A 21,244-nucleotide genomic window follows, 5' to 3' on the forward strand; every position below is an offset into this window, starting at 1 on the left:
CACAATGGCCACCAAACCCACAGCCCAATTCTCAGTCTGACACAGACAATAATGGCTCTGAAAAAGTCAGAAGAACGATGAACCGCCCATTGACATCCAATTGTGATGTGTTTAAAAAAAAAAAAAAAAAGTTAAGGAAGAGGGAAAAGAGTAATAGAAATGTTGGCCCTTCACGTCCAGCAAAATGTTAACTTTTGCTGGAGCCACTGTGACAAAAAAAACAAAAATGCACTTCATGTTGTATGTAGCACAAGTGGACTGGAAATAAAAAAAAAAGGTGGGGGGGTGGGTGACTCTCACTGGACTACCGCTGCTCCACCAAAAGTGATCAGCTGGCAGCATCAGACGCCATCTGGATTGTTCAGTAGAATGACCGAGGAAGGGGGGGGGCGGGACAAAAAAATGTAGTCATGCTAACACTCCGTAGCTGTTGATCCCATTCCACACAGGCAACATGAAGTTTAAAAAAAAAAAAAAAAAAAAAAAAAAAAAGTGGGGGGGGGGGGCAAGTGAGCGACTGATACGTTTGTGCCTGGACTGGAAAAAACATTTTGTTAAAAAGGAGGCCTCGCCACGGCCCGTCAGCCCCTAACGTGACGTCAATAAGGTGTACTGTATATAAACATATATACACAGTATATAAGTCTGTGTATTAATCTAATTTACATATCTTTACATTCTTTACATTTACATCCAAAAAAGGGCAAAAAAAATCTATGTAAACCACACTTTTTTTTTTGTTTTTTTTTTTACATATTTTTTTCCAATTAATGAGAAAACTGGGCCAGTTTGGGAATTTTTTTTTTGGGTGGAATCTTGTGTTTAAAAAGTGCAGCCACCTTTTTATTTTATGGGTGTCGAGGGGAGATGGGCGGGGGTCTTACAACAAGCCATCCTCCATCACCGCAAGTCTCTCTCCTCCGTGATTTGCTGCCTTTTTGGCGTGTGTCTCTCTGTAACTCATGCGTCCTTCCAAACAGCTGGACCGCAGAGGCCCGCAAGGGAGGGAGCGGGAAAAGAGAGGGGGGAGGAGGAGGGAAGAAAAAAAAAATGCAGTGCTTCCTCATTAGAAACCTCGTAAAAACGGCGCCCGCGGGGAGTTGGAGTCAGTCCAGTCTTGTGGATGTCTTTCCCTGGCTTCCTGTCGGTCTCAAAGGGGTGCCTTCGGTCTGCCAGCTTATAAGGTGCACCGCCTCTTCCCCCCCCTCCCCTCGTGGTGGTTCGCTCCTCTTGTCTGTGAGGGTTTGTTTTTTTTCTTTGTTGGACTCTGCCCTACCTGCCACGCCCCCTCCCGGGAGCAATGAGAGTGTTTGCTGATGTCTAAAGAAGGCAGTTTGCACATTCCAGGATACGCCGTCCAAAGTCTGCTATTTTCGGAGATCCAGAACACATACCTGCAGGGGGGGTGGATTGGCTCGAGTTAATAAAGGCTGCACCATTTTTACTTTACTTTTTAGTGTCACTTTTTTTTTTACATGGAAGCACAAATTGATGGATACACACTTTGGACCAAAACACAATCCAACCCGGGGGCAAATGTCAATAAACCCCCATTCAGTTAACACGCTGTCAGAGTCTTATAAAAGGTTAAGAGCTGAATAACCGAGACAGATATCTTCCACAAAACAGCTCAATGTGATGGAGTGGATCCAAGGAGGAAGGAGACTTTTCTCACAGCATCACTGAAGCAGACATTTCATGTTTTGGTGGCCCCGACTTTCGCCTACATGAACGGAATCGGCCATCCATCCATCCATTTATTTTATGGAGCCTATCCCAGCTGACTTCAGGCGGGAGGCGGGGTACACCCTGGACTGGTGGCCAGCCAATCACAGGGCACATATAGACAAACAACCATTCACACTCACATTCATACCTATGGACAATTTGGAGTGGCTAATTAACCTAGCATGTTTTTGGAATGTGGGAGGAACCGAACATAAACATTCCAAAAATTGTAAATATTATTTATGTCTTAATTGTTTATGCCTTATATGAATTATTTTCTGGTATGTTTACTATAAATGTGTTTAAAAGTAACTATAGGGGTGTTATTTCATGTTGAGAGGTCTCTAATAATGTTCATTCATTTTCTGCCGCTTATCCTCATGAGGGTTGCTGGAGCCTATCCCAGCTGACTTCGGGCAGGAGGCGGGGTACACCCTGGACTGGTGGCCAGCCAATCACAGGGCACATATAGACAAACAACCATTCACACTCACATTCATACCTATGGACAATTTGGAGTGGCTAATTAACCTAGCATGTTTTTGGAATGTGGGAGGAACCGAACATAAACATTCCAAAAATTGTAAATATTATTTATGTCTTAATTGTTTATGCCTTATATGAATTATTTTCTGGTATGTTTACTATAAATGTGTTTAAAAGTAACTATAGGGGTGTTATTTCATGTTGAGAGGTCTCTAATAATGTTCATTCATTTTCTGCCGCTTATCCTCATGAGGGTTGCTGGAGCCTATCCCAGCTGACTTCGGGCAGGAGGCGGGGTACACCCTGGACTGGTGGCCAGCCAATCACAGGGCACATATAGACAAACAACCATTCACACTCACATTCATACCTATGGACAATTTGGAGTCGCTAATTAACCTAGCATGTTTTTGGAATGTGGGAGGAACCGAACATAAACATTCCAAAAAATTTAAATTTTATGTCTTAATTGTTTGTCTTGTATGTATTATTTTCTGTTATGTTTACTATAAATGTGTTTAAAAGTAACTATAGGGGTGTTATTTCATGTCCAGAGGTCTCTAATAATGTTAATTCATTAATTTTCTACCGCTTATCCTCACGAGGGTTGCGGCAGGTGCTGGAGCCTATCCCAGCTGACTTGGGGCGGGAGGCAGGGTACACCCTGGACTGGTGGCCAGCCAATCACAGGGCACATATAGACAAACAACCATTCACACTCACATTCATACCTATGGACAATTTGGAGTGGCTAATTAACCTAGCATGTTTTTGGAAGTTAGTTTAACACAGTGGATGTTGAGAATATGAGAATATGAGAATATGAAAATATTAACCAGCTTACCGAGCCGTCTGATGCACTGGCCCCGACTTTGTCCCCAGTGCTATTCCAGCACACTTCAAATATTCCACCAGTTCCCCTGTAGCTGTGCACCAAAGCCCCGGTCTGATAGAAAAAAAAAAAAAAAAAACGATATTGTTCCGTCTGGGGGTCCTCTGTGATTGACGGTGATGTCAGAGACTTACCGTGGTGTTCCAAATGTGGACACACTTGTCGAAGGAGCCGCTGGCGAGGTGTTTGCCATCCGGGCTGAAGGCCACGCTGTAGACGGGCTCTTGGTGCTTGGTCAGCGTGTGGATGCACACCCCTCGCTCCACGTCCCACAGCCGTACTGTCGAGTCGAACGATGCGCTGGAGGGAGGGGGACGGGGGGGCATGGGAAATTAATTAAGCCTTAAACCAGCCGCCAATATCCTTTTCCTACAATGACGGTTTTATTCCCGAATTACAGGCACACGCTGGTTCGTCGGTACATTCCTCAAAGTTGGAAGAGAAAGAGTAACACACATGTGGGTCAGGGTCCAGAGTCTTGGGTCCTGGGTCAGCTCCTAGCACCATGGTTAGCCCCACCTAGACTGCTTTATATCCAAAGAGCGTACAAGCGCTAACCCACCTGGCGAGCATGATGTTGGAGTTGGGATTGCTTGTGCCGGGCCCGGTCGGGCTCCACTTGATGGTGTAGATCTCTTTACTGTGAGCCTGCAGGTCATGGACGCACGATTCCTGCTTCATACTCCAAATCTGGAACAAGGACAAAAGCAGCAGATCTGAATAAAAGTGGTGTCTGGTTTCTTTAAAAACTCCCAAGTCTGGGTATCATGCTTACCTTTAAGGTCATGTCGTCGGAGCAGGACGCGAGTAGCATTCCCGACGGATCCCACTTAATGGCGTTAACTTCGTTCTGCAAAGAAACCATGATGTTCTTTAGCGGGTTCCCCACAGGACGATATAGGAGGTGTGCTACGGAACGGCGTATCGTACCGTGTGACCCTGGAAAGTCTTGAGCGGCCGGTCGCTTCCTAGACGACATACGTGGATGCACATGTCCGTGCTGCAGGAGGCAAAGGTGGTGTTGTTCTGCCAGTCGACGTCGAGAGCTGGAGCTGTGGGACGTTGGGAAGGACGCCGCGTTCAATGAAAGAGCTTCTTGCGTCTTTTTGGAGTACACGTATACTGTGATAACACGTACCTGAGTGGAAGGGGAACTGCTGCTTTGCTTCTCCTGTGTGCGCGTCCCAAATGATTGTCGTCTTGAGAAATCAAGTTTGAAATGTCAAACAATTGAGATGTCAAATAGTTCTACCCCTTAAATTGGTTAGCATAGCGAGTACAGTTAATCATCTCAAGGGACAAGACAGTAGATCCCAGAGGACAAACTGAAATTATCGACTAGTTGGGGTGTCTATTTTTGGACACAAACGGCACAAATGGGTGGCTTATTCCACAGATAACAACAACAACATTAGCAAGGTCGTGAATGCTTGATTTCAAATATGAAGGGATCCACCGTACTGTGAAAAATGAAACTTTTGAGCAGTATACGTAGATTCACTATTCCCTGAAAATAACAGCTTCACACTGCAATTGCGTTGCCCTTAATCCTCTTGGATCGCATGGAATTCACTAAATCTTTCATTCCTACATGACGACATCACAAGCCACGTATACATGGACCCAAATATTCCAATTTATTATTGGGTTATTTGCTCAAACGGAAAGAACGTAACCTTTCTTCGTGGTGTTTTTCTTCTTCTGTTGTTTAACAATTAAACAAGTCTAAGAACGGTCTAACCAACCTACCAACCAACCAACCGATTGACAAATCAACCAAGCACATAAATAACAACAACGAAAGAGTGGACTCAACTGACCAACTAACCGATGAACCAACTCAATGATGTCGATCTAACAAACAAAATATTGGACTGACTGACTGACCGACCAACGGACTAACACAACTAACCACTTGTGGACTGATTGATTGGCAGGCCAATTAACACTTTTACCGATCGAGGAATCAGAACTTCAAGAGAATGAAAGCGTCAATACTGCAAACGTTTATGTGTGTCATTAGCCACGTATACATGGACCCAAATATTCCAATTCCATTGGGGTTATTTGCTCAAACGGAAAGAATGTAACCTTTGTATACACCTCATTCCCAAAGAAAAGTGCCAATCCCAATGAATATATAATGGGATTCCCAGGGGTGGAATATTCCTTTCCCCAATCCGATTGAGGTATCTTGTACCCGCTCAAACGGAAAGTCGTCAGACTGTGTTCTTCTTCTTCTGTTGTTGAACAAGTGAACGGTCTAACCAACCAACCAACCAACCAACCGATTGACAAATCAACCAAACACATAAATAACAACAACGAAGGAGTGGACTCAACTGACCAACTAACCGATGAACCAACTCAATGATGTCGATCTAACAAACAAAATATTGGACTGACTGACTGACCGACCAACGGACTAACACAACTAACCACTTGTGGACTGAAGTGGACTGATTGATTGGTGCAAATGCTAACCGGCAGGCCAATTAACACTTTTACCGACCGAGGAATCAGAACTTCAAGACAATGAAAGCGTCAATACTGCAACCGTTTATGTGTGTCATTAGCCACGTATACATGGACCCAAATATTCCAATTCCATTGATTATTTGCTCAAACGGAAAGAATGTAACCTTTGTATACACCTCATTCCCAAAGAAAAGTACCAATCCCAATGAATATATAATGGGATTCCCAGGGGTGGAATATTCCTTTCCCCAATCCGATTGAGGTATCTTGTACCCGCTCAAACGGAAAGTTGTCAGACTGCGTTCTTCTTCTTCTTCTGTTGTTTATTGGCGGTTGGCAAGCAGCTTTGGTGTGCATTAGCGCCATCTGTGGAACAGAATCTAAACCCTTCTATACGCCATTCACAAGTCCACTTTTATTCCAAAAGAAAATACATATCTATATAAAACATGTGCCCAGCTTCATTATCAAATATTAGCAAGATTCAACTTTATCTTTTCCTGTTCCCGGGTGCGTTCTTTCAGCCAATGCTGAGATATGACGTAACACGCAGCTCCAGACGTTCTTCACTTTTAAAAAAATGGAGGCCAGCAATCGGCACTGGACTGCTAAGGAAAGTTTGTTTTTGATTCAAACTAAATTCCAAGACTGGACGAAGGAAAAACTGGCAATACGGAGTTATTCCAACAAGTGGAAGAAAAACTCCAGGAAGTCGGTATCACGTGATGTTGGTGTTTACGTTTTACTGGGCATGCCCCATTGACTATTCTGGTTGATTATAGCGCCGCATGGAGACACGCCATTGGAATATTCCTTTCCATGGATACCATTGCTTTCGGAAAGATTCCATTCGGAAAGAGAAAAACTCCTCATGTAAACGTGGCTACCGGTGGATGCTGGTGTTGACACCTTGCGCTCTTCCACCATCTTGTCGCTCGAGGATGCCCCACCGGTGCTGCTCAAACGGGTTCAGGAATGAAGGAGACATATTTCCACAGGCTTGTACTCCATCGCCTTTACCTTCACCTTTCACAGCAAGACACTTGTCATCTTGGACGAGTGTTTGGGTTGCTCCTGTTGGAAAACTGGCACGCAGCCCAGTCTCCGCAGTGACGGGATAATGTTCTGCTTCTTAATGTCACGGTGCAATGAACCACAGCTCCTCAGTGCCCGCAGCACTCGAGTGTTGACAATAAACCTCTACTGCTCTACAAGCCGTACACCGATCACCCTTAAGTTTCATTTATATAGTGTAGTCCCTTGAGAAGATTTACTGTAGTAAAAAAAAAATGTCTGCCACTAAAAAGTGATTAGAATTTGACAGCTACTAAAAGACAAACGGCACCAGTGAATACCTTATCTACGCCAGCACTGAGAATGGAGTTCCCCTTCTTGTTCCACTTGAGTGCAAATATGGGCCCCTTGTGCTGTCCCAAGGTGCTAGCCAGATTTCCTAATGGTTGAGAGCCATATCATGTCATTCCCAATAACAACATTCCCCCCAAACGACTACCAGAACCAGAATGGCGCAGTGACGGTCGACATACCGTCTTTTGTCCATATCCTGGCGAAGCCGTCGTACGAGCCCGTCGCCAGGAGCGTCCCGTCGCTCTGTTGGATGGGAAAATGTTTAGACACATGGCAGGAGAGGTGAAGAGATGAGTATAAAAAAGGAGCAGCAACCTACATTCCAGTCTAGTGAGGTGACGTCTTTGTTGCTGGGGACATCCTGCCCACCTTCTCGGATACAGTGGCGCAGCACGAGCTGGGTGGAGTTGGAGTTGTTGTTCTCGTTGAGGTTCCAGATTCTGGCGGTGGAGTCCCCCGAACTGGGAAGAATATGACAAAGTACATCAAGATAGCCTCAAGAGAGCCTGCTGACCAGCTGCAAGGCCTCGGACTGGATGTTACTGCAGATGAGCGGTGAGGACAGCGGAGAAGATCATTGGGAACCCCGCTCCGCCCCCATTAAGGACATAGAAAACACCCGCTGCGTATCAAGAGCCTGTTGGATCTACTCTGACCCCCCCCCAGCATGGACTGTTTTCTCGCCTGGCGTCGGGCAGAAGACTTAAAACCAGGTTTAGAGACAGCTACTTCCACCTTGGCCATCAGACTGCTCAATGCCAAATAAGCCCCACTACCTTCTACCCACACGTACAACCAAAACTTTAAGTTATTGTTATTTATTCTAAATTATTTAAATTATTTGTAAAAATTACTGTTTACATTTACTGTACATTTTAAGATTCTCTTACTGCATGGGGTCTCAAACACGCGGCCCGCGGGCCAAATGTGGCCCGCAGGACACTAGTTTGAGGCCCCCACCTTGATATGAAAGTTTAATGTTTGATATGAATGCTGTATGGTATCATGTACCCAGTTTGATTAATGTTCAGGGGCGACACGGCGGTCTAGTGGTTAGCGCGCAGACCTCACAGCTAGGAGACCAGGGTTCAATTCCACTCCCGGCCATCTCTGTGTGGAGTTTGCATGTTCTCCCCGTGCATGCGTGGGTTTTCTCCGGGTACTCCGGTTTCCTCCCACATTCCAAAAACATGCTAGGTTAATTAGCCACTCCAAATTGTCCATAGGTATGAATGTGAGTGTGAATGGTTGTTTGTGTATATGTGCCCTGGGATTGGCTGGCGACCAGTCCAGGGTGTACCCCGCCTCTCGCCCGAAGACAGCTGGGATAGGCTCCAGCACCCTCCGCGACCCTCGTGAGGAAAAAGCGGTAGAAAATGAATGAATGATTCATGTTCATGTTCAAGGTTAAATAACTGTTAATAGTTATCCTCCCTATCCGTGTGGAAGTGGTAAGTTTTTGGCTATTTAAGTTTAAAGGAAATAACTTGAAGGCTACCGTTTAGGTCGCTAGCTCTCTAGTTTGCGAGTTAGCATGTGTCTCAAGACCCCGCAGTTGCGCAATATGTTGTAAATAAAAAGAGTATAAATGTGACTATAGTCGTGTTTTGTCATGTCTACAGGGCTCTAATAATGCTTTGTTCATTTTAATCTGAAAAAAAATAATTTAATCTGAAAAAGAAAGTCTAAAAGATTGATAGGATTGATGACGTCAGCAGCCTTAGCAGCTTTATATGTCTCTCACGCACACACACACAAACACGCCTTAACACCTTACCCTGAAGCCAGCAGATCACTGACGGGGTTCCAGGCACAGATGAACACTTCCGACTCATGACCTCGCAGCACTGTGGCTTTGCTGGCTGGTATCTCCACATCAACATCCATCTCCATGGATTCACAATGGTTATCTGGCAACACAGACGCGCATCATCACACAGAGCAGAAGGAAAATCATGTGTTTTTTTTTTTTTTTTACAGGAAAACACAACCTACGGAGTATTGTGAAGGCTTTAACCTTAAGAACATGCGGGATATTTGAAGACAGTAAGGCCTCACTCACATAAACTTTCTTACTGCCGCCGACACCTTGAAATAAAATCCCCCTAAGCCATGTTGACACAAACATCCTCTCCCTGGCTCCCCCCCCCCCGCCCCCCGAGCGATACACCTGATCCACACCTCTCAAGTTCCATCAACACATGGAGCTGTGAAGCGCCAGCTATAGCGCGTTATGTGGAGAGCGTAGACTTCGCCGCTCTTTTTCATTTGAAGTGTCGGAACTTAAGAGTCTGCGGATGCGACCTAGCATGCTCTCAAAAGACAGACAAGGAAGTATACACCGAATTGAAGATACGTTTGTATTACAATAAAAAAAGAAAAGATAATACATTAACCAAGCGGGAGAGACTCCACCTTCCATTGGATATTTTGGGGGCGACCAAGACCAGTTCTGAACAGTACAAAACGATAGCAACATGGCTTTTCTGCGTATTCAAACATACTCATGTTGTGGGTGCCGTTCTCCTCTCCGTTGACGGTGGCGTCACCGTTCTTTGGCGCATTGGACTGGTTGCCAGATGTGGAAGCCGCCATGGTGCACGCGGCCTGCTGCTGAGCCAGCTTGTCACGGAAAGCCTGCTGCCGCGTCTGCACCACATCGGGCATCACGGCGTCGATGAGCGACAGCGACTCGATCGGCCGGCCGTCGAAGACCGTGCCGTCCTGCCGGGCGAGGGGGGGGGGGGGGAAACGTTCAATGCTTATAAGCAAAGCTACGGTCTCCTGGCGATAACATCCTGTACAGCAACAGGACTGAAAGCCTTATGAATATAAATGTAAAACGAATGTGATATGTTACATAATGAAGACATCGTCGGCATGTGTGGAGCTGTCACCTCATTGATGCTAATCTCTGCCTCCACATACTGGAGCCCTTTCTGCAGGATGGAGATGAGTGCTGCAGGGGGCACTAATGTTCCATTAATGTTGGATTGGCTGATGTGGCTCTCGATGCCAAAGGTGAACGCTGAGTGAGAGAAACCTGAAACCCAAAAAAAATGCATCAGTCACATTCCTTGAGGCGCTAAGCCCAAATTGCATAACATGTATGACATTTGAGAGTCATTTATATTGCGTATGTGTATGGACTTGGGCACATCTAATAGCGTTTATTCGGCTTCAGTCATATTAGGAATAAAATGGTGTCACCCCTACATTTGTGGTTGCCTGCACCAAAATCAGGGCGGTGTGTGTTTGGACTAATAGTGGAAATGGACCTTATTTGGAGGGTTGCCAAAGTGTGCTGCAGTGATGACCTGCGGAAAGTGGCTGACCTGTGAGGACAACATACTCCACTAACTAAATCTCTGTGAGAAGATGTTTACTTCGTCCTCGGTGCTTCTTTAGTTCACCACGTCTCATTCTCATAGCTTTTTTTAAATCTTTATATTACTTTTTCTTCTACTTTTTATATAACAGGCTAACGAGGGGCTTTTATTGTTAAGAGTTTATGAGAAATGTCGTTTTATATGCCCCCTGATTGTCACAGCTGCCCACTGTGCTCTTCGCACCAAAAGTAGTCAAGAGTTAAGGACACGCCTTGAAGCCGGCAGTGTCGCTGGGACAAGTCTGTGGGAACCCACAAAAATCAATGGAAAAAGCTCATAATAAAGCACAGCAGCATTGATTCTAAACATGAAGATTGAAATCTATACACCAATGCGTTGCCAGGTCATATTTCTCCCCCCAAATATATCAATGAATAATAAATCATGCTGTTTTGTGGTTGAATACTGCCTACTATAACTTTAAAAAATGCATATTTTACATCTTTTTTGGCCTAAATCAGGGGTCTAAAACACGCGGCCCGCGGGCCAAATGTGGCCCGCAGGACACTAGTTTGAGGCCCCCGCCTTGATATGAAAGTTTAATGTTTGATATGGATGCTGTATGGTATCATGTACCCAGAAAATATTATTACGTTTGATTAATGTTCATGTTAAAGGTTAAATAACTGTTAATAGTTATCCTCCCTATCCGTGTGGAAGTGGTAAGTTTTGGGCTTTTCACGTTTAAAGGACAGGGCAGACCTAGGACACGCTGGAGGGACTATGTCTCACAGCTGGCCTGTGAACGCCTTGGTGTCCTCCCGGTGGAGCTGGAGGAGGTGGCCGGGGACCGGGAAGTCTGGGCTTCCCTTCTAAGACTGCTGCCCCCGCGACCCGGACCCGGATAAGCGGAGGAAAATGGAATGGAATGGAAGTTTAAAGGAAATAACTTGAAGGCTACCGTTTAGGTCGCTAGCTCTCTAGTTTGCGAGTTAGCATGTGTCTCAAGTTGCGCAATATGTTGTAAATAAAAAGAGTATAAATGTGACTATAGTCGTGTTTTGTCATGTCTACAGGGCTCTAATAATGCTTTGTTCATTTTAATCGGAAAAAAAAATAATTTGTCTACCCACCAACTATATGTGGTTTCTTAAGTTTTTATTATTTGCCGTTTTATTATTATTATATTTATGTATTTATTACTGATTGATTTTCTTTATTCTTGATTTGTTTATTTATTTTTCATCTTATTTTGTGTATAAAAATAAAAAGTAAGATATTTGAGAACAAAACAGTCAAATATGGGCCCCTACTGTGTTGTTGCCTGTGCTATATTTTTAGAATACACCCCATGGTTATTAAACCCCAAAGTTTGACTGCATAAATTGGATTAACTTAATATTTCAATGCGCTCTATAAAACAACCACAGTAACTTTAGGGTGTTTAAACCAAATCAGCAGAATTATATGCACACTTTTAGGCGACAAGGCGTCAAATTTGAGTAATATAGGTCAAAAAATGTCCGCCATTAATCACAACATCTTTGCAGGGGGCACGGGTGGGAATTAGTAACCAATTGTCCAGAAATCATTGACCATTTGTCTAATGATTAGAAAACGTTGAGTATGTGCTGTATGCATTGCATTGCATGTACAGGAATGCTAGCAAAACCCGCAGGGGGCACTACAAATGTAATTTACTCCATGGGGTGCCCTATTTTTCCCCTCCACTTGTGCATGGCTGAACTTGACATTTTTTATTCATTTATTAGCATGCAGACGGGCAACGCCAAGAAAAAGCGTTTTCAGTTAAGTGTCGGGAACCAACCTGATTCTTGGAGGTATCTGTAGACCAAGAAGTTCACTTCGTCACTGGTAATACTCATTTTAGCCCAAAGAAACAGGAGGATCTGCTGGAAGGCTCGGCTCACTCCTGGAAAGAGAGAGAGAGAGAGAGAGGAAACAGAAATAGAAGCAAGATTAACATAAAAGGTCCCTGCTCTCACATCACATCAACAATCCGCACCTTTAACGTTTTACAGAAACGGCAAGAATGACATCGTTCTGCCAGATGCACACTTCATCATAACATGAATTGCTCGATTCACGCCTTGTGACGCCGTGACGATTTACAGCACAATTACAGCATCAACAGAAAATGAATTGAATCATCGATTATTGTGCTGTTTTTCAAGCGCAATAATCGAAAAATTAATTAATCGAAAAAAATAATTGATAAATCTTTTTCAAGTGACGTCATCTCAATATTAGCGCATACGGCAGTCACACTTTCTTTCATTTTTTGGCTAGTCCTGTTACTGAATACTTTCTAATGCGCTCCTGCTGGAGACTGTTTGTCTGTAAGTAATGTGTAAAAAAAAGCCTTTTGAAAAAAAAAATGTCCCTTCAAAGCTTAACCTCTTTTACTCAATACAGCAGAATGCGTTTTCACTTCCTGGTTGCTGTGCAGCGTGCACATATTTCCAATAGATGCAGGCTAAGTTCTTATAAAATGCACTTCTTCTACTTTGTGGTTGTTTTGTTGGCTTAAAACTGCATTATCTCTTTTATTGTAGAGTTGCATCATCACCTCTGTGTGCTTCTCGTGCAAAAAAAAAATGCGAAAGCCGTATAAATATATTTTTGGGAGCGAGCAGTCGGTTGAAAAAATAAAAACATTAGCGAATTATTATTCCATATACTTAAAAACATGAAACATTGCCCCTCCATCTGTTGTGAATTTGATGTTTGTTGTAAAGCCACTAAAAAAAAGCTTGCTCTGATGATTACTTGAATTTTTACCGTTACATAATTCACTTTTTTTTTTAAATGATACAACTTATAGTCCGGAAAAATATGATAATAAGGGTTAAGACCGTTTTTGTTTACCACACAGACGCAAGTGGCACCACCTATGAGGAGGCGAAATAACCCCGAAAGGCGGCAAACGCTGCTCAAATCACAAAGAATAAATAAATGAAACATTCATAAATGTCCAAGCCATGCATTGTTTGCAGGGTTCTTAATTTCGCCATAATTCAGATTTGCTTGTTGGGCAAGCAAACTGTTTGTACGATTAGCACACAAGCAGGTTGGTATAAAAATGAGAGACAGGTGGGAAAGAGATAACAGCACGTATGCCGTATGAGCCATGAACTCTCGCTCTATTCTTTTTTACTTTAAAATAGAGACATAAAAAGGGGGGCTAATGAGGATTCAAAGAGGAATAAATGTTGCATTAGGTATGAAGCTTGTATGGCTGTCCAACGTGCACTGCAAAACACAGCCCCTGGCCACTCCGACTCCCCTTTGGTAACATAGCAACAAGAGCGATGGAGCAAAATACAGAAAACAGTCTTGTCCCAATTACCAAAGGGTGCAGAGCTGGAGGGGGTGAACATGCTGCTCAAAAGGAATTATTCACTCTCACCTTGGTATAATCTTTGTTATGGGAGTTTACCTTTATGCACCGCTGAAGACATTCGAGGTGCTGAAATTAAACAAATAAACCCCAGTGGCAAAGATGGCGCTATTAAAAAGGCAGTGCTTGATGACTTAAGTCCCACCAAAATGCAGAACTGAATCTAGCGGCTTTGGTAGTGGACGTTATTACCACATATAAGCTTTCGTTTCTTTTTCCCACTGCCAAGATTCGCATCACTTATGTGAAAAACTGAATTCAAAAAGGCTCTTTTTCTCTTTTTCTGCATGGAAATGAAAACACTTGAGTTTGTGAGCGTCAGCCACCGTGTCCTGATTTGACCACACAGCCCATTAGCTTACACTTGAGGGGGCTAGCTCCGTGGAGCCAGGCCACAACAACAACAGCAACAACAACAGCAACAACATACCAAACTGCACACTTAATTCTCAGGGAGCCTGGGGGGCGGCAGGGTGTTGAGTCCCGCAAGGGGGGAGGGGGCAGGGGGGGGGGGGGGGGGGGCATCAGCATCAATCAGATGGGCGATGATGTGTTACTACAGCGACTACCTGGGCCTCCTCCGTATCTGACAAAACGCTTGAAGGTTTTTCCACACTGAAGTGGACTATAAAAGGCATTCTCGTAGCTTGTCAGTTCTGATTTGAACTTAAAAAAAGATACACATCAGTTCACAGCAGCTCTTTTAAGATATTTTTAACATCTTTAAAAAGGACCACCAAGCACTTTTACACACGGATGTCAAAGTTTTATAGCTATTAAAAAATATTTTTGGAGAAGAGAGTGTGACTTCCAGTAAGTTGGGATGCATACCCAAACCATAATGTAGGGCCGTATTATAGCAGTGTTAACAGAATAGCGGAATTGCCCGACAACAGTGTTGTGTTTTACCGCTTGTTCATGTAAGTGAGCTTTTTAAATGTGCACATGGTGTCATAAAAAATATCGCTTACATATCATGATAATCAATAAAACAATTAATGTCACCATTAATAAAATGTCAATAATTTTGCCGGTCTCGATAAATTGACAAATAATGGATTCAATTTTTTTATAGCTCTTTCTAAGGCTCCCGAAACCCTTCAATCCTCAGTCACACAGTCGCCACGTATACATGGACGCAAATATTCCAATTCCATTCGGGATATTTGCTCAAACGGGAAAAATGTAACCTTTGTATACACCTCATTCCCAAAGAAAAGTGCCAATCCCAATGAATATATAATGGGATTCCCAGGGGTGGAATATTCCTTTCCCCGATCCGATTGAGGTATCTTGTACCCGCTCAAACGGAAAGTTGTCAGACTGCGTTCTTCTTCTTCTTCTGTTGTTTATTGGCGGTTGGCAAGCAGCTTTGGTGTGCATTAGCGCCATCTGTGGAACAGAATCTAAACCCTTCTATACGCCATTCACAAGTCCACTTTTATTCCAAAAGAAAATACATATCTATATAAAACATGTACCGAATTTAATTATAAAATATTAGCAAGATTGAATTTGATCTTTTCCTGTTCCCGGGTGCGTTCTTTCAGCCAATGCTGAGATATGACGTAACACGCAGCTCCAGATGTTCTCCGATTTAAAAAAAATGGAGGCCAGCAATCGGCACTGGACTGCTAAGGAAAGTTTGTTTTTGATTCAAACTAAATTCCAAGACTGGACGAAGGAAAAACTGGCAATACGGAGTTATTCCAACAAGTGGAAGAAAAACTCCAGGAAGTCGGTATCACGTGATGTTGGTGTTTACGTTCTACTGGGCATGCCCCATTGACTATTCTGGTTGATTATAGCGCCACACGATTGGAATATTCCTTTCCATGTATACCATTGTTTTCGGAAAGGTCATTCGGAAAAAGAAAAACTCATGTAAACGTGGCTCGTGACTGGGTGGAGGGAACAAGGATGGAACCGACACGTGTGTGCTTGCGTTTTCCTCCACCATCACTACCAAACAGGCTGGATGACAAGAGATTTCACTCTGTCTCAGCACCTGAGCACGTTGGTTCTATAGTGGAATAAACGGGGTGAGAGAACCTTCCTGTCAGTCATTCAGCCTCTTTGTCTCAATGATAAGAGGCGGGGCTGCAAGCAAGCGCACACACACACCGCCTTTCAAAAAGGGATTTCAAAAGAGCCCTACAGCACCGGTGCCGACGTAAATGGCAGCAACTATTCGAGTCACTGGTCTAGAACTAAAAAGCTCAGGCCAAAACGCTACTTTAGCTCAAAAGATGCACTCAGCCACCTGCAACAAGTGCTTGGAGGTGATATTGTGCAAGTAGCATCCGGTAGGTAACTTCATTTTGCTCAATTAATACACATCTCATGCCTATACGATTACTTAGTGCATTACTTAGTGAAAATGTTATTAAAAAATTACTATTTCTAAATTACTATTCAGTTTAACAAAATTCAGTAAAAATGCATTTCCCTTCAGGCGCCGTTTAACCACCGGCACCGTTTCAACAGTACTGATTTGGCACGGGTATTGGATAATATGCAAGCGATATCCAATCCCACCAGTGATCCATCATCACCTCATTTTGAGGTAGAGAATATATGTACAGCGTTTATCCCTCAGCGCTCATTAAACAGCTGGGGCACAAGCCACTGCTTCCAAATATATTAACTTAATACAAGTGATTTGGCAAACAGTGGGTAACCTGGTTGTCACGGCAACACCATTGTCTGCCATTCAAGGCTAAAGCTCAAACCAAACAGCGTCAACGTTCTGTGAGTGAAAAGCACGAGAAGCTCCAGCATCAGCGTGGTACCAGGAACTGTTGACGACACGCCGACCAATGTTTCATTTAAAGACGACATCAAACCTAGTCCCATTTAGAAACAAACTAATTACATTTATAAAATGATTTCATCATTCAATTGTATTATTTTGTATTACCTCATTTATTGCAGTTAATCTGTTCCAGACTTCCCAGTGAGACAAAAGGGCTCAAACCATTCATGCCTTTGTTGTATGGAACAAACACAGCAAGGTTCTGACACTGATGTACTGGGAGAGTTCCTTGTTGTTCCAGTTTCTGGACACTAATACTTCCTGCTGTGGCTATTGTCTCATCCATATATCACAATGTAATATTACTTACATTGTGTCTTTCAATGCGTTTTCTTAATGCCTTATATTTTTATTTTAATTCACTCATTCATTTTGTACAGCTTATCCTCACGAGGGTCTCGGCAGGGCTGGAGCCTATCCCAGCTGACTTCAGGCGAGTGGCGGGGTACACCCTGGACTGGTCGCCAGCCAATCACAGGGCACATATAGACAAACAACCATTCACACTCACATTCATACCTATGGACAATTTGGAGTGGCTAATTAACCTAGCATGTTTTTGGAATGTGGGAGGAAACCGGAGTACCCGGAGAAAACCCACGCATGCACGGGGAGAACATGCAAAACTCCACACAGAGATGGCCGGGAGTGGAATTGAACCCTGGTCTCCTAGCTGTGAGGTCTGCGCGCTAACCACTAGACCCGCCGTGCCGCCCCTGAACATTAATCAAACGTAATAAATTTTTCTGGGTACATGATACCATACAGCATCCATATCAAACATTAAACTTTCATATCAAGGTGGGGGCCTCAAACTAGTGTCCTGCGGGCCACATTTGGCCCGCGGGCCACGTGTTTGAGACCCCATGCAGTAAGAGAATCTTAAAATGTACAGTGTAAACAGTAATTTTTACAAATAATTTAAATAATTTAGAATAAATAACAATAATTTAAAGTTTTTGTTGTGCGTGTGGGTAGTGGCCAATTAACCTAGCAGGGCGGCACGGTGGTCTAGGGGTTAGCGCGCAGACCTCACAGCTAGGAGACCAGGGTTCAATCCCACCCTCGGGCATCTCTGTGTGGAGTTTGCATGTTCTCCCCGTGCATGCGTGGGTTTTCTCCGGGTACTCCGGTTTCCTCCCACATTCCAAAAACATGCTAGGTTAATTGGTGACTCCAAATTGTCCATAGGTATGAATGTGAGTGTGAATGGTTGTTTGTCTATATGTGCCCTGTGATTGGCTGGCGACCAGTCTAGAGTGTACCCCGCCTTACACCCGAAGACAGCTGGGATAGGCTCCAGCACCCCCGCGACCCTCGTGAGGAAAAGCGGTAGAAAATGAATGAATGAATGAATGAATTAACCTAGCATGTTTTGGGAATGGGGGAGGAAACCGGAGTACCCGGAGAAAATCGAACTCGGGTCTCCTAGCTGTGTGGCCTGCTAACCACTCGAACGCCGTGCAGCTACTTTAATTCATGTCGCCATTTATATACTTGAAAATGCTTAACAACAAATTTGCTTAAATATGCATACTTTTGACAAATAATTTTTGCTGAACTTTCAAGACCCACAGAATCATGAGTTTTAGGACAACATAAACCTTGAAACTATGTCAAAAAACTTTAGACTCCGTTCTTCGTGAAGCCTCAAACTCGGAAACGCGATGTGGCGAAGGATGACTGTACTTTAAAAATATGGACCTTCATCGTCACTCTCTTTAATTTGTCTCTTTGTTGTTGTTCTCCTGTTAACGAGGTTAAAGAGCAGCACCGTGATCCTCCACATAGACCGGCACACCTCCTATGATCACTCAATCAAAGCGTCTACACGCAAAAAGGGATTTGAATTCCAATCGCAAAATCCACAACCAAATTCATGCAATAACTTTTTTTTAGTGCATGTAAAACGTACTAAGTGTGCCAAACTGTGAAATGATCCACACTCATGATGGGAATTCTGCCATTAAAAATATTTCTCCACTTTCAGGTACTGTGTAGTGTGCTTTTCTGTTCTAGTTTTTTTTTTTTCCCCTTTGGCTTTTTCCACAAACCTGCTCAACAACAACATTCAGGCTCAGTCACCACGCCGTCCCTTCCGACGCAGTCCTGAACCTTTCAAAGTTCTGCGTTTGGGGTTCAGTGCATACCATGCGATTATACCGTATACCAGGGGTCGGGAACCTTTTTGGCTACGAGAGCCATGAAGACCAGATATTTTAAAATGTGTATCTGTGAGAGCCATATACATTTTTTTTAAACATTGAATGCAATAAAATGTGTGCATTTTTATGTAAGACCAACAGTTTTAGATATAACGGGCTCTAATTACGTTGACCAGGCACACTACCCCACGCCAGCATACTTTTGTGAGCAGCGCAGTGTCCAATAATAAATCAAATACTTGCTGCCATTAATGCAACTTCTGCTGCGGCATGGTTTTGCACCGTACTCAGTATATTTCATTCTTTTGGCCATCTTTGCCAGAAGGCTTGGTTCTGCAGCTTTAGCTAGGTGACTATTTGACTAAAGGAGGAAAGTTTACATTTACATCTTAATGACCGAGGTACACAACCGCATTACCCAGTAATAATCGAGTTTTGGTGTTTGACCTGGAAAATATCATCAGGAAAGATAGATATGTGGACGGATTAAAATGCATAAGAAAGTTGTTGATTTTTAATATTATTTTTAACAGTGATTTCTGTGATGTTTACTTTAAAATGTTAGCAAATGTTAGCATATTTTTATTGTGGTAAATGCTTGAGAGCCAGATACAGTCATCAAAAGAGCCCTACCTGGCTCCCGAGCCATAGGTTCCCTACCTCTGCCGTATACCGTTATTGCTAATCCATGCGTGTTCGTAAAAAGGTGGGCTGTACGTCCTCTAAACGGGTCTGTAAACACCAGAATTGTATGTAACAACAAGCCAGCCAATCACAGTGGTATTGAATACGTGGTGCAGATTGTTGATTAAATACATACATTGAAGCAAATGAGGCAACATGCAGCACACAACCTGCGAGGTTTAGCTCAGTCCATGCTTACAACAACACACGTGTTGACAGGAAAACAGGAGTACTGAAGGTTTCCTCCATCCCATTTAAAATCAACGGTAAAGATAAGACACAAAAATAAGTGTGTCAAATGCTCACCGCTAAGATTTACGACTGACTACTTCAAAACGATCAATGGGCATGCAGAATAGCTCATGGTGTCTGTGAGGAACTGATGACGTTAAGAGCTGGACATCCTGTGCACGCTGCTCAAAATAAACAGATGGCATGCAGCTGCACGCCACAAAAACAAAGCTGGTGTAGACAAATATGCGGCGTTCCACCGATGAGGGCCGGCGCATTTTCAGTGCAACTGTACATTTCCCATCCCCCCCACCCCCCATCTCCTTTTGTGATTTTTGTACAGAAAAGGCGAGGCATCGGGATGGTGCAAGAAGAGGGTGAGCGAAACGAGCTATTTAAAAGCTTGGCAATGCACGACAGAGCTGGGAAATTGACTTGTATGCAAAGACATGCTTTGCACTGAGCTTTGAGAATGCTGTATTTAGAACACTTGCCTAAAAATAAAATACACACCGCCAGTCCAAAATGAAATGACCAAAGCTGTTTGTGCCCATTCTCATAACAAAATATAGACTGATCAGAACAACAGAAGATGCTACTGTACAGAAGCGGCATCACTCATCACTAAAAATCACTGGAATATAATAAAACGCTTTAAAACAAAAATGACGTGTGCATTTGAATGTAAAAAAAAAAACAATACAAGGATAAATAATAAGTACATAAGCAGAACACGCGGGTCTGAGAAAAGAATGCTGTTGAAAACCAGCATACCAGGGACCCCATTTTCTCCTGAACAGTCACCTCCTGACAGATGTGCAAACAAGACCTGGAAACAGCAGCCATTTTCTCTTGAACTGCTCTGCTGAGTAAAACCCGCCTTTGAAGCTTCTGGTTGGGCTGCAGTCTTGAGCGGGGGAGGGGAAGCACCAGGGAGTGTGGGGGAGGGGAAGCAGGAGAGAGAGAGAGAGAGAAATGGTGGAATGGGGGCAGGGTGATAAATAATGATACTAAAAACAGGTAATCACAACAACAATGTGTGCACTTCATTCCGTGTTTCTTTTCCTCTGATGCACTCCCGTCACATCTTCAAATCCACACTCAAAAAGCCACCTGTTTGAGATTGCATACTCGCTACGACTGATTTTACTTTGTCCTACATGCTTTGTAGTTTTATCCTCGACTTTGTACAAAAAGGAGCTTATAAATTAAATGTATTATAATTATATCAACAATGACTGAAAACACTCAATTGTATACCCAAAAAAAACACAACACTATTTCCAGGCTGCAAATTTGAGAAAACAAAAGTGGTTTTACTAACCACTTGTGTTGCTAATTTCTGATGTGCTTTTCCTTATCCATCCGTCTCTCTCTCTCTCGCTCTCTCTCGCTTTGAGTCACCCAGCGCCAGCAACCAATGTAGGTCAGCAAATTGCCCACCAGTTAACATTCCTTTAAGTCATGATGGATAATGACATTACCTGCTGATGAACAGTTGCAAAGCTACAGATCTCTCACCCCGGCTGGTGCTACTTTCGGGGGGGTTTCACAATGAAAATGGGTCAGAGTGACACCGACACCGCGAGAAGGCCCAACAATCTGCCCGTCGTGCAAATTACAGCGATCTGAGACCTTATTGATCGA

At 43.5% G+C, this 21,244-nt stretch overlaps 1 protein-coding gene across 1 annotated transcript in view; it reads right to left on the reverse strand.

Moving 5' to 3' along the window:
* Positions 1 to 472: 472 nt before the first annotated feature.
* Positions 473 to 21,244, reverse strand: part of tbl1x (transducin beta like 1 X-linked) — a 37,794-nt gene continuing 17,022 nt past the window's right edge. Inside the window, exons 2-15 of the mRNA XM_058082275.1 lie at positions 12,110 to 12,214; positions 9,850 to 9,995; positions 9,457 to 9,676; positions 8,730 to 8,862; positions 7,272 to 7,413; positions 7,132 to 7,195; positions 6,940 to 7,037; positions 4,245 to 4,305; positions 4,037 to 4,158; positions 3,882 to 3,956; positions 3,669 to 3,796; positions 3,241 to 3,406; positions 3,059 to 3,160; positions 473 to 1,394 (exon numbers count right to left, since the gene is read on the reverse strand). Of these exons, the coding sequence (XP_057938258.1) occupies positions 1,368 to 1,394; positions 3,059 to 3,160; positions 3,241 to 3,406; positions 3,669 to 3,796; positions 3,882 to 3,956; positions 4,037 to 4,158; positions 4,245 to 4,305; positions 6,940 to 7,037; positions 7,132 to 7,195; positions 7,272 to 7,413; positions 8,730 to 8,862; positions 9,457 to 9,676; positions 9,850 to 9,995; positions 12,110 to 12,167 (1,542 nt within the window). The 5' untranslated portion in view covers positions 12,168 to 12,214 and the 3' untranslated portion in view covers positions 473 to 1,367. The remainder of the gene's footprint in view (positions 1,395 to 3,058; positions 3,161 to 3,240; positions 3,407 to 3,668; positions 3,797 to 3,881; positions 3,957 to 4,036; positions 4,159 to 4,244; positions 4,306 to 6,939; positions 7,038 to 7,131; positions 7,196 to 7,271; positions 7,414 to 8,729; positions 8,863 to 9,456; positions 9,677 to 9,849; positions 9,996 to 12,109; positions 12,215 to 21,244) is intronic.

Source organism: Doryrhamphus excisus, chromosome 9 (genome assembly GCF_030265055.1).
Source record: "Doryrhamphus excisus isolate RoL2022-K1 chromosome 9, RoL_Dexc_1.0, whole genome shotgun sequence".
Lineage (NCBI taxonomy): Eukaryota > Metazoa > Chordata > Actinopteri > Syngnathiformes > Syngnathidae > Doryrhamphus > Doryrhamphus excisus.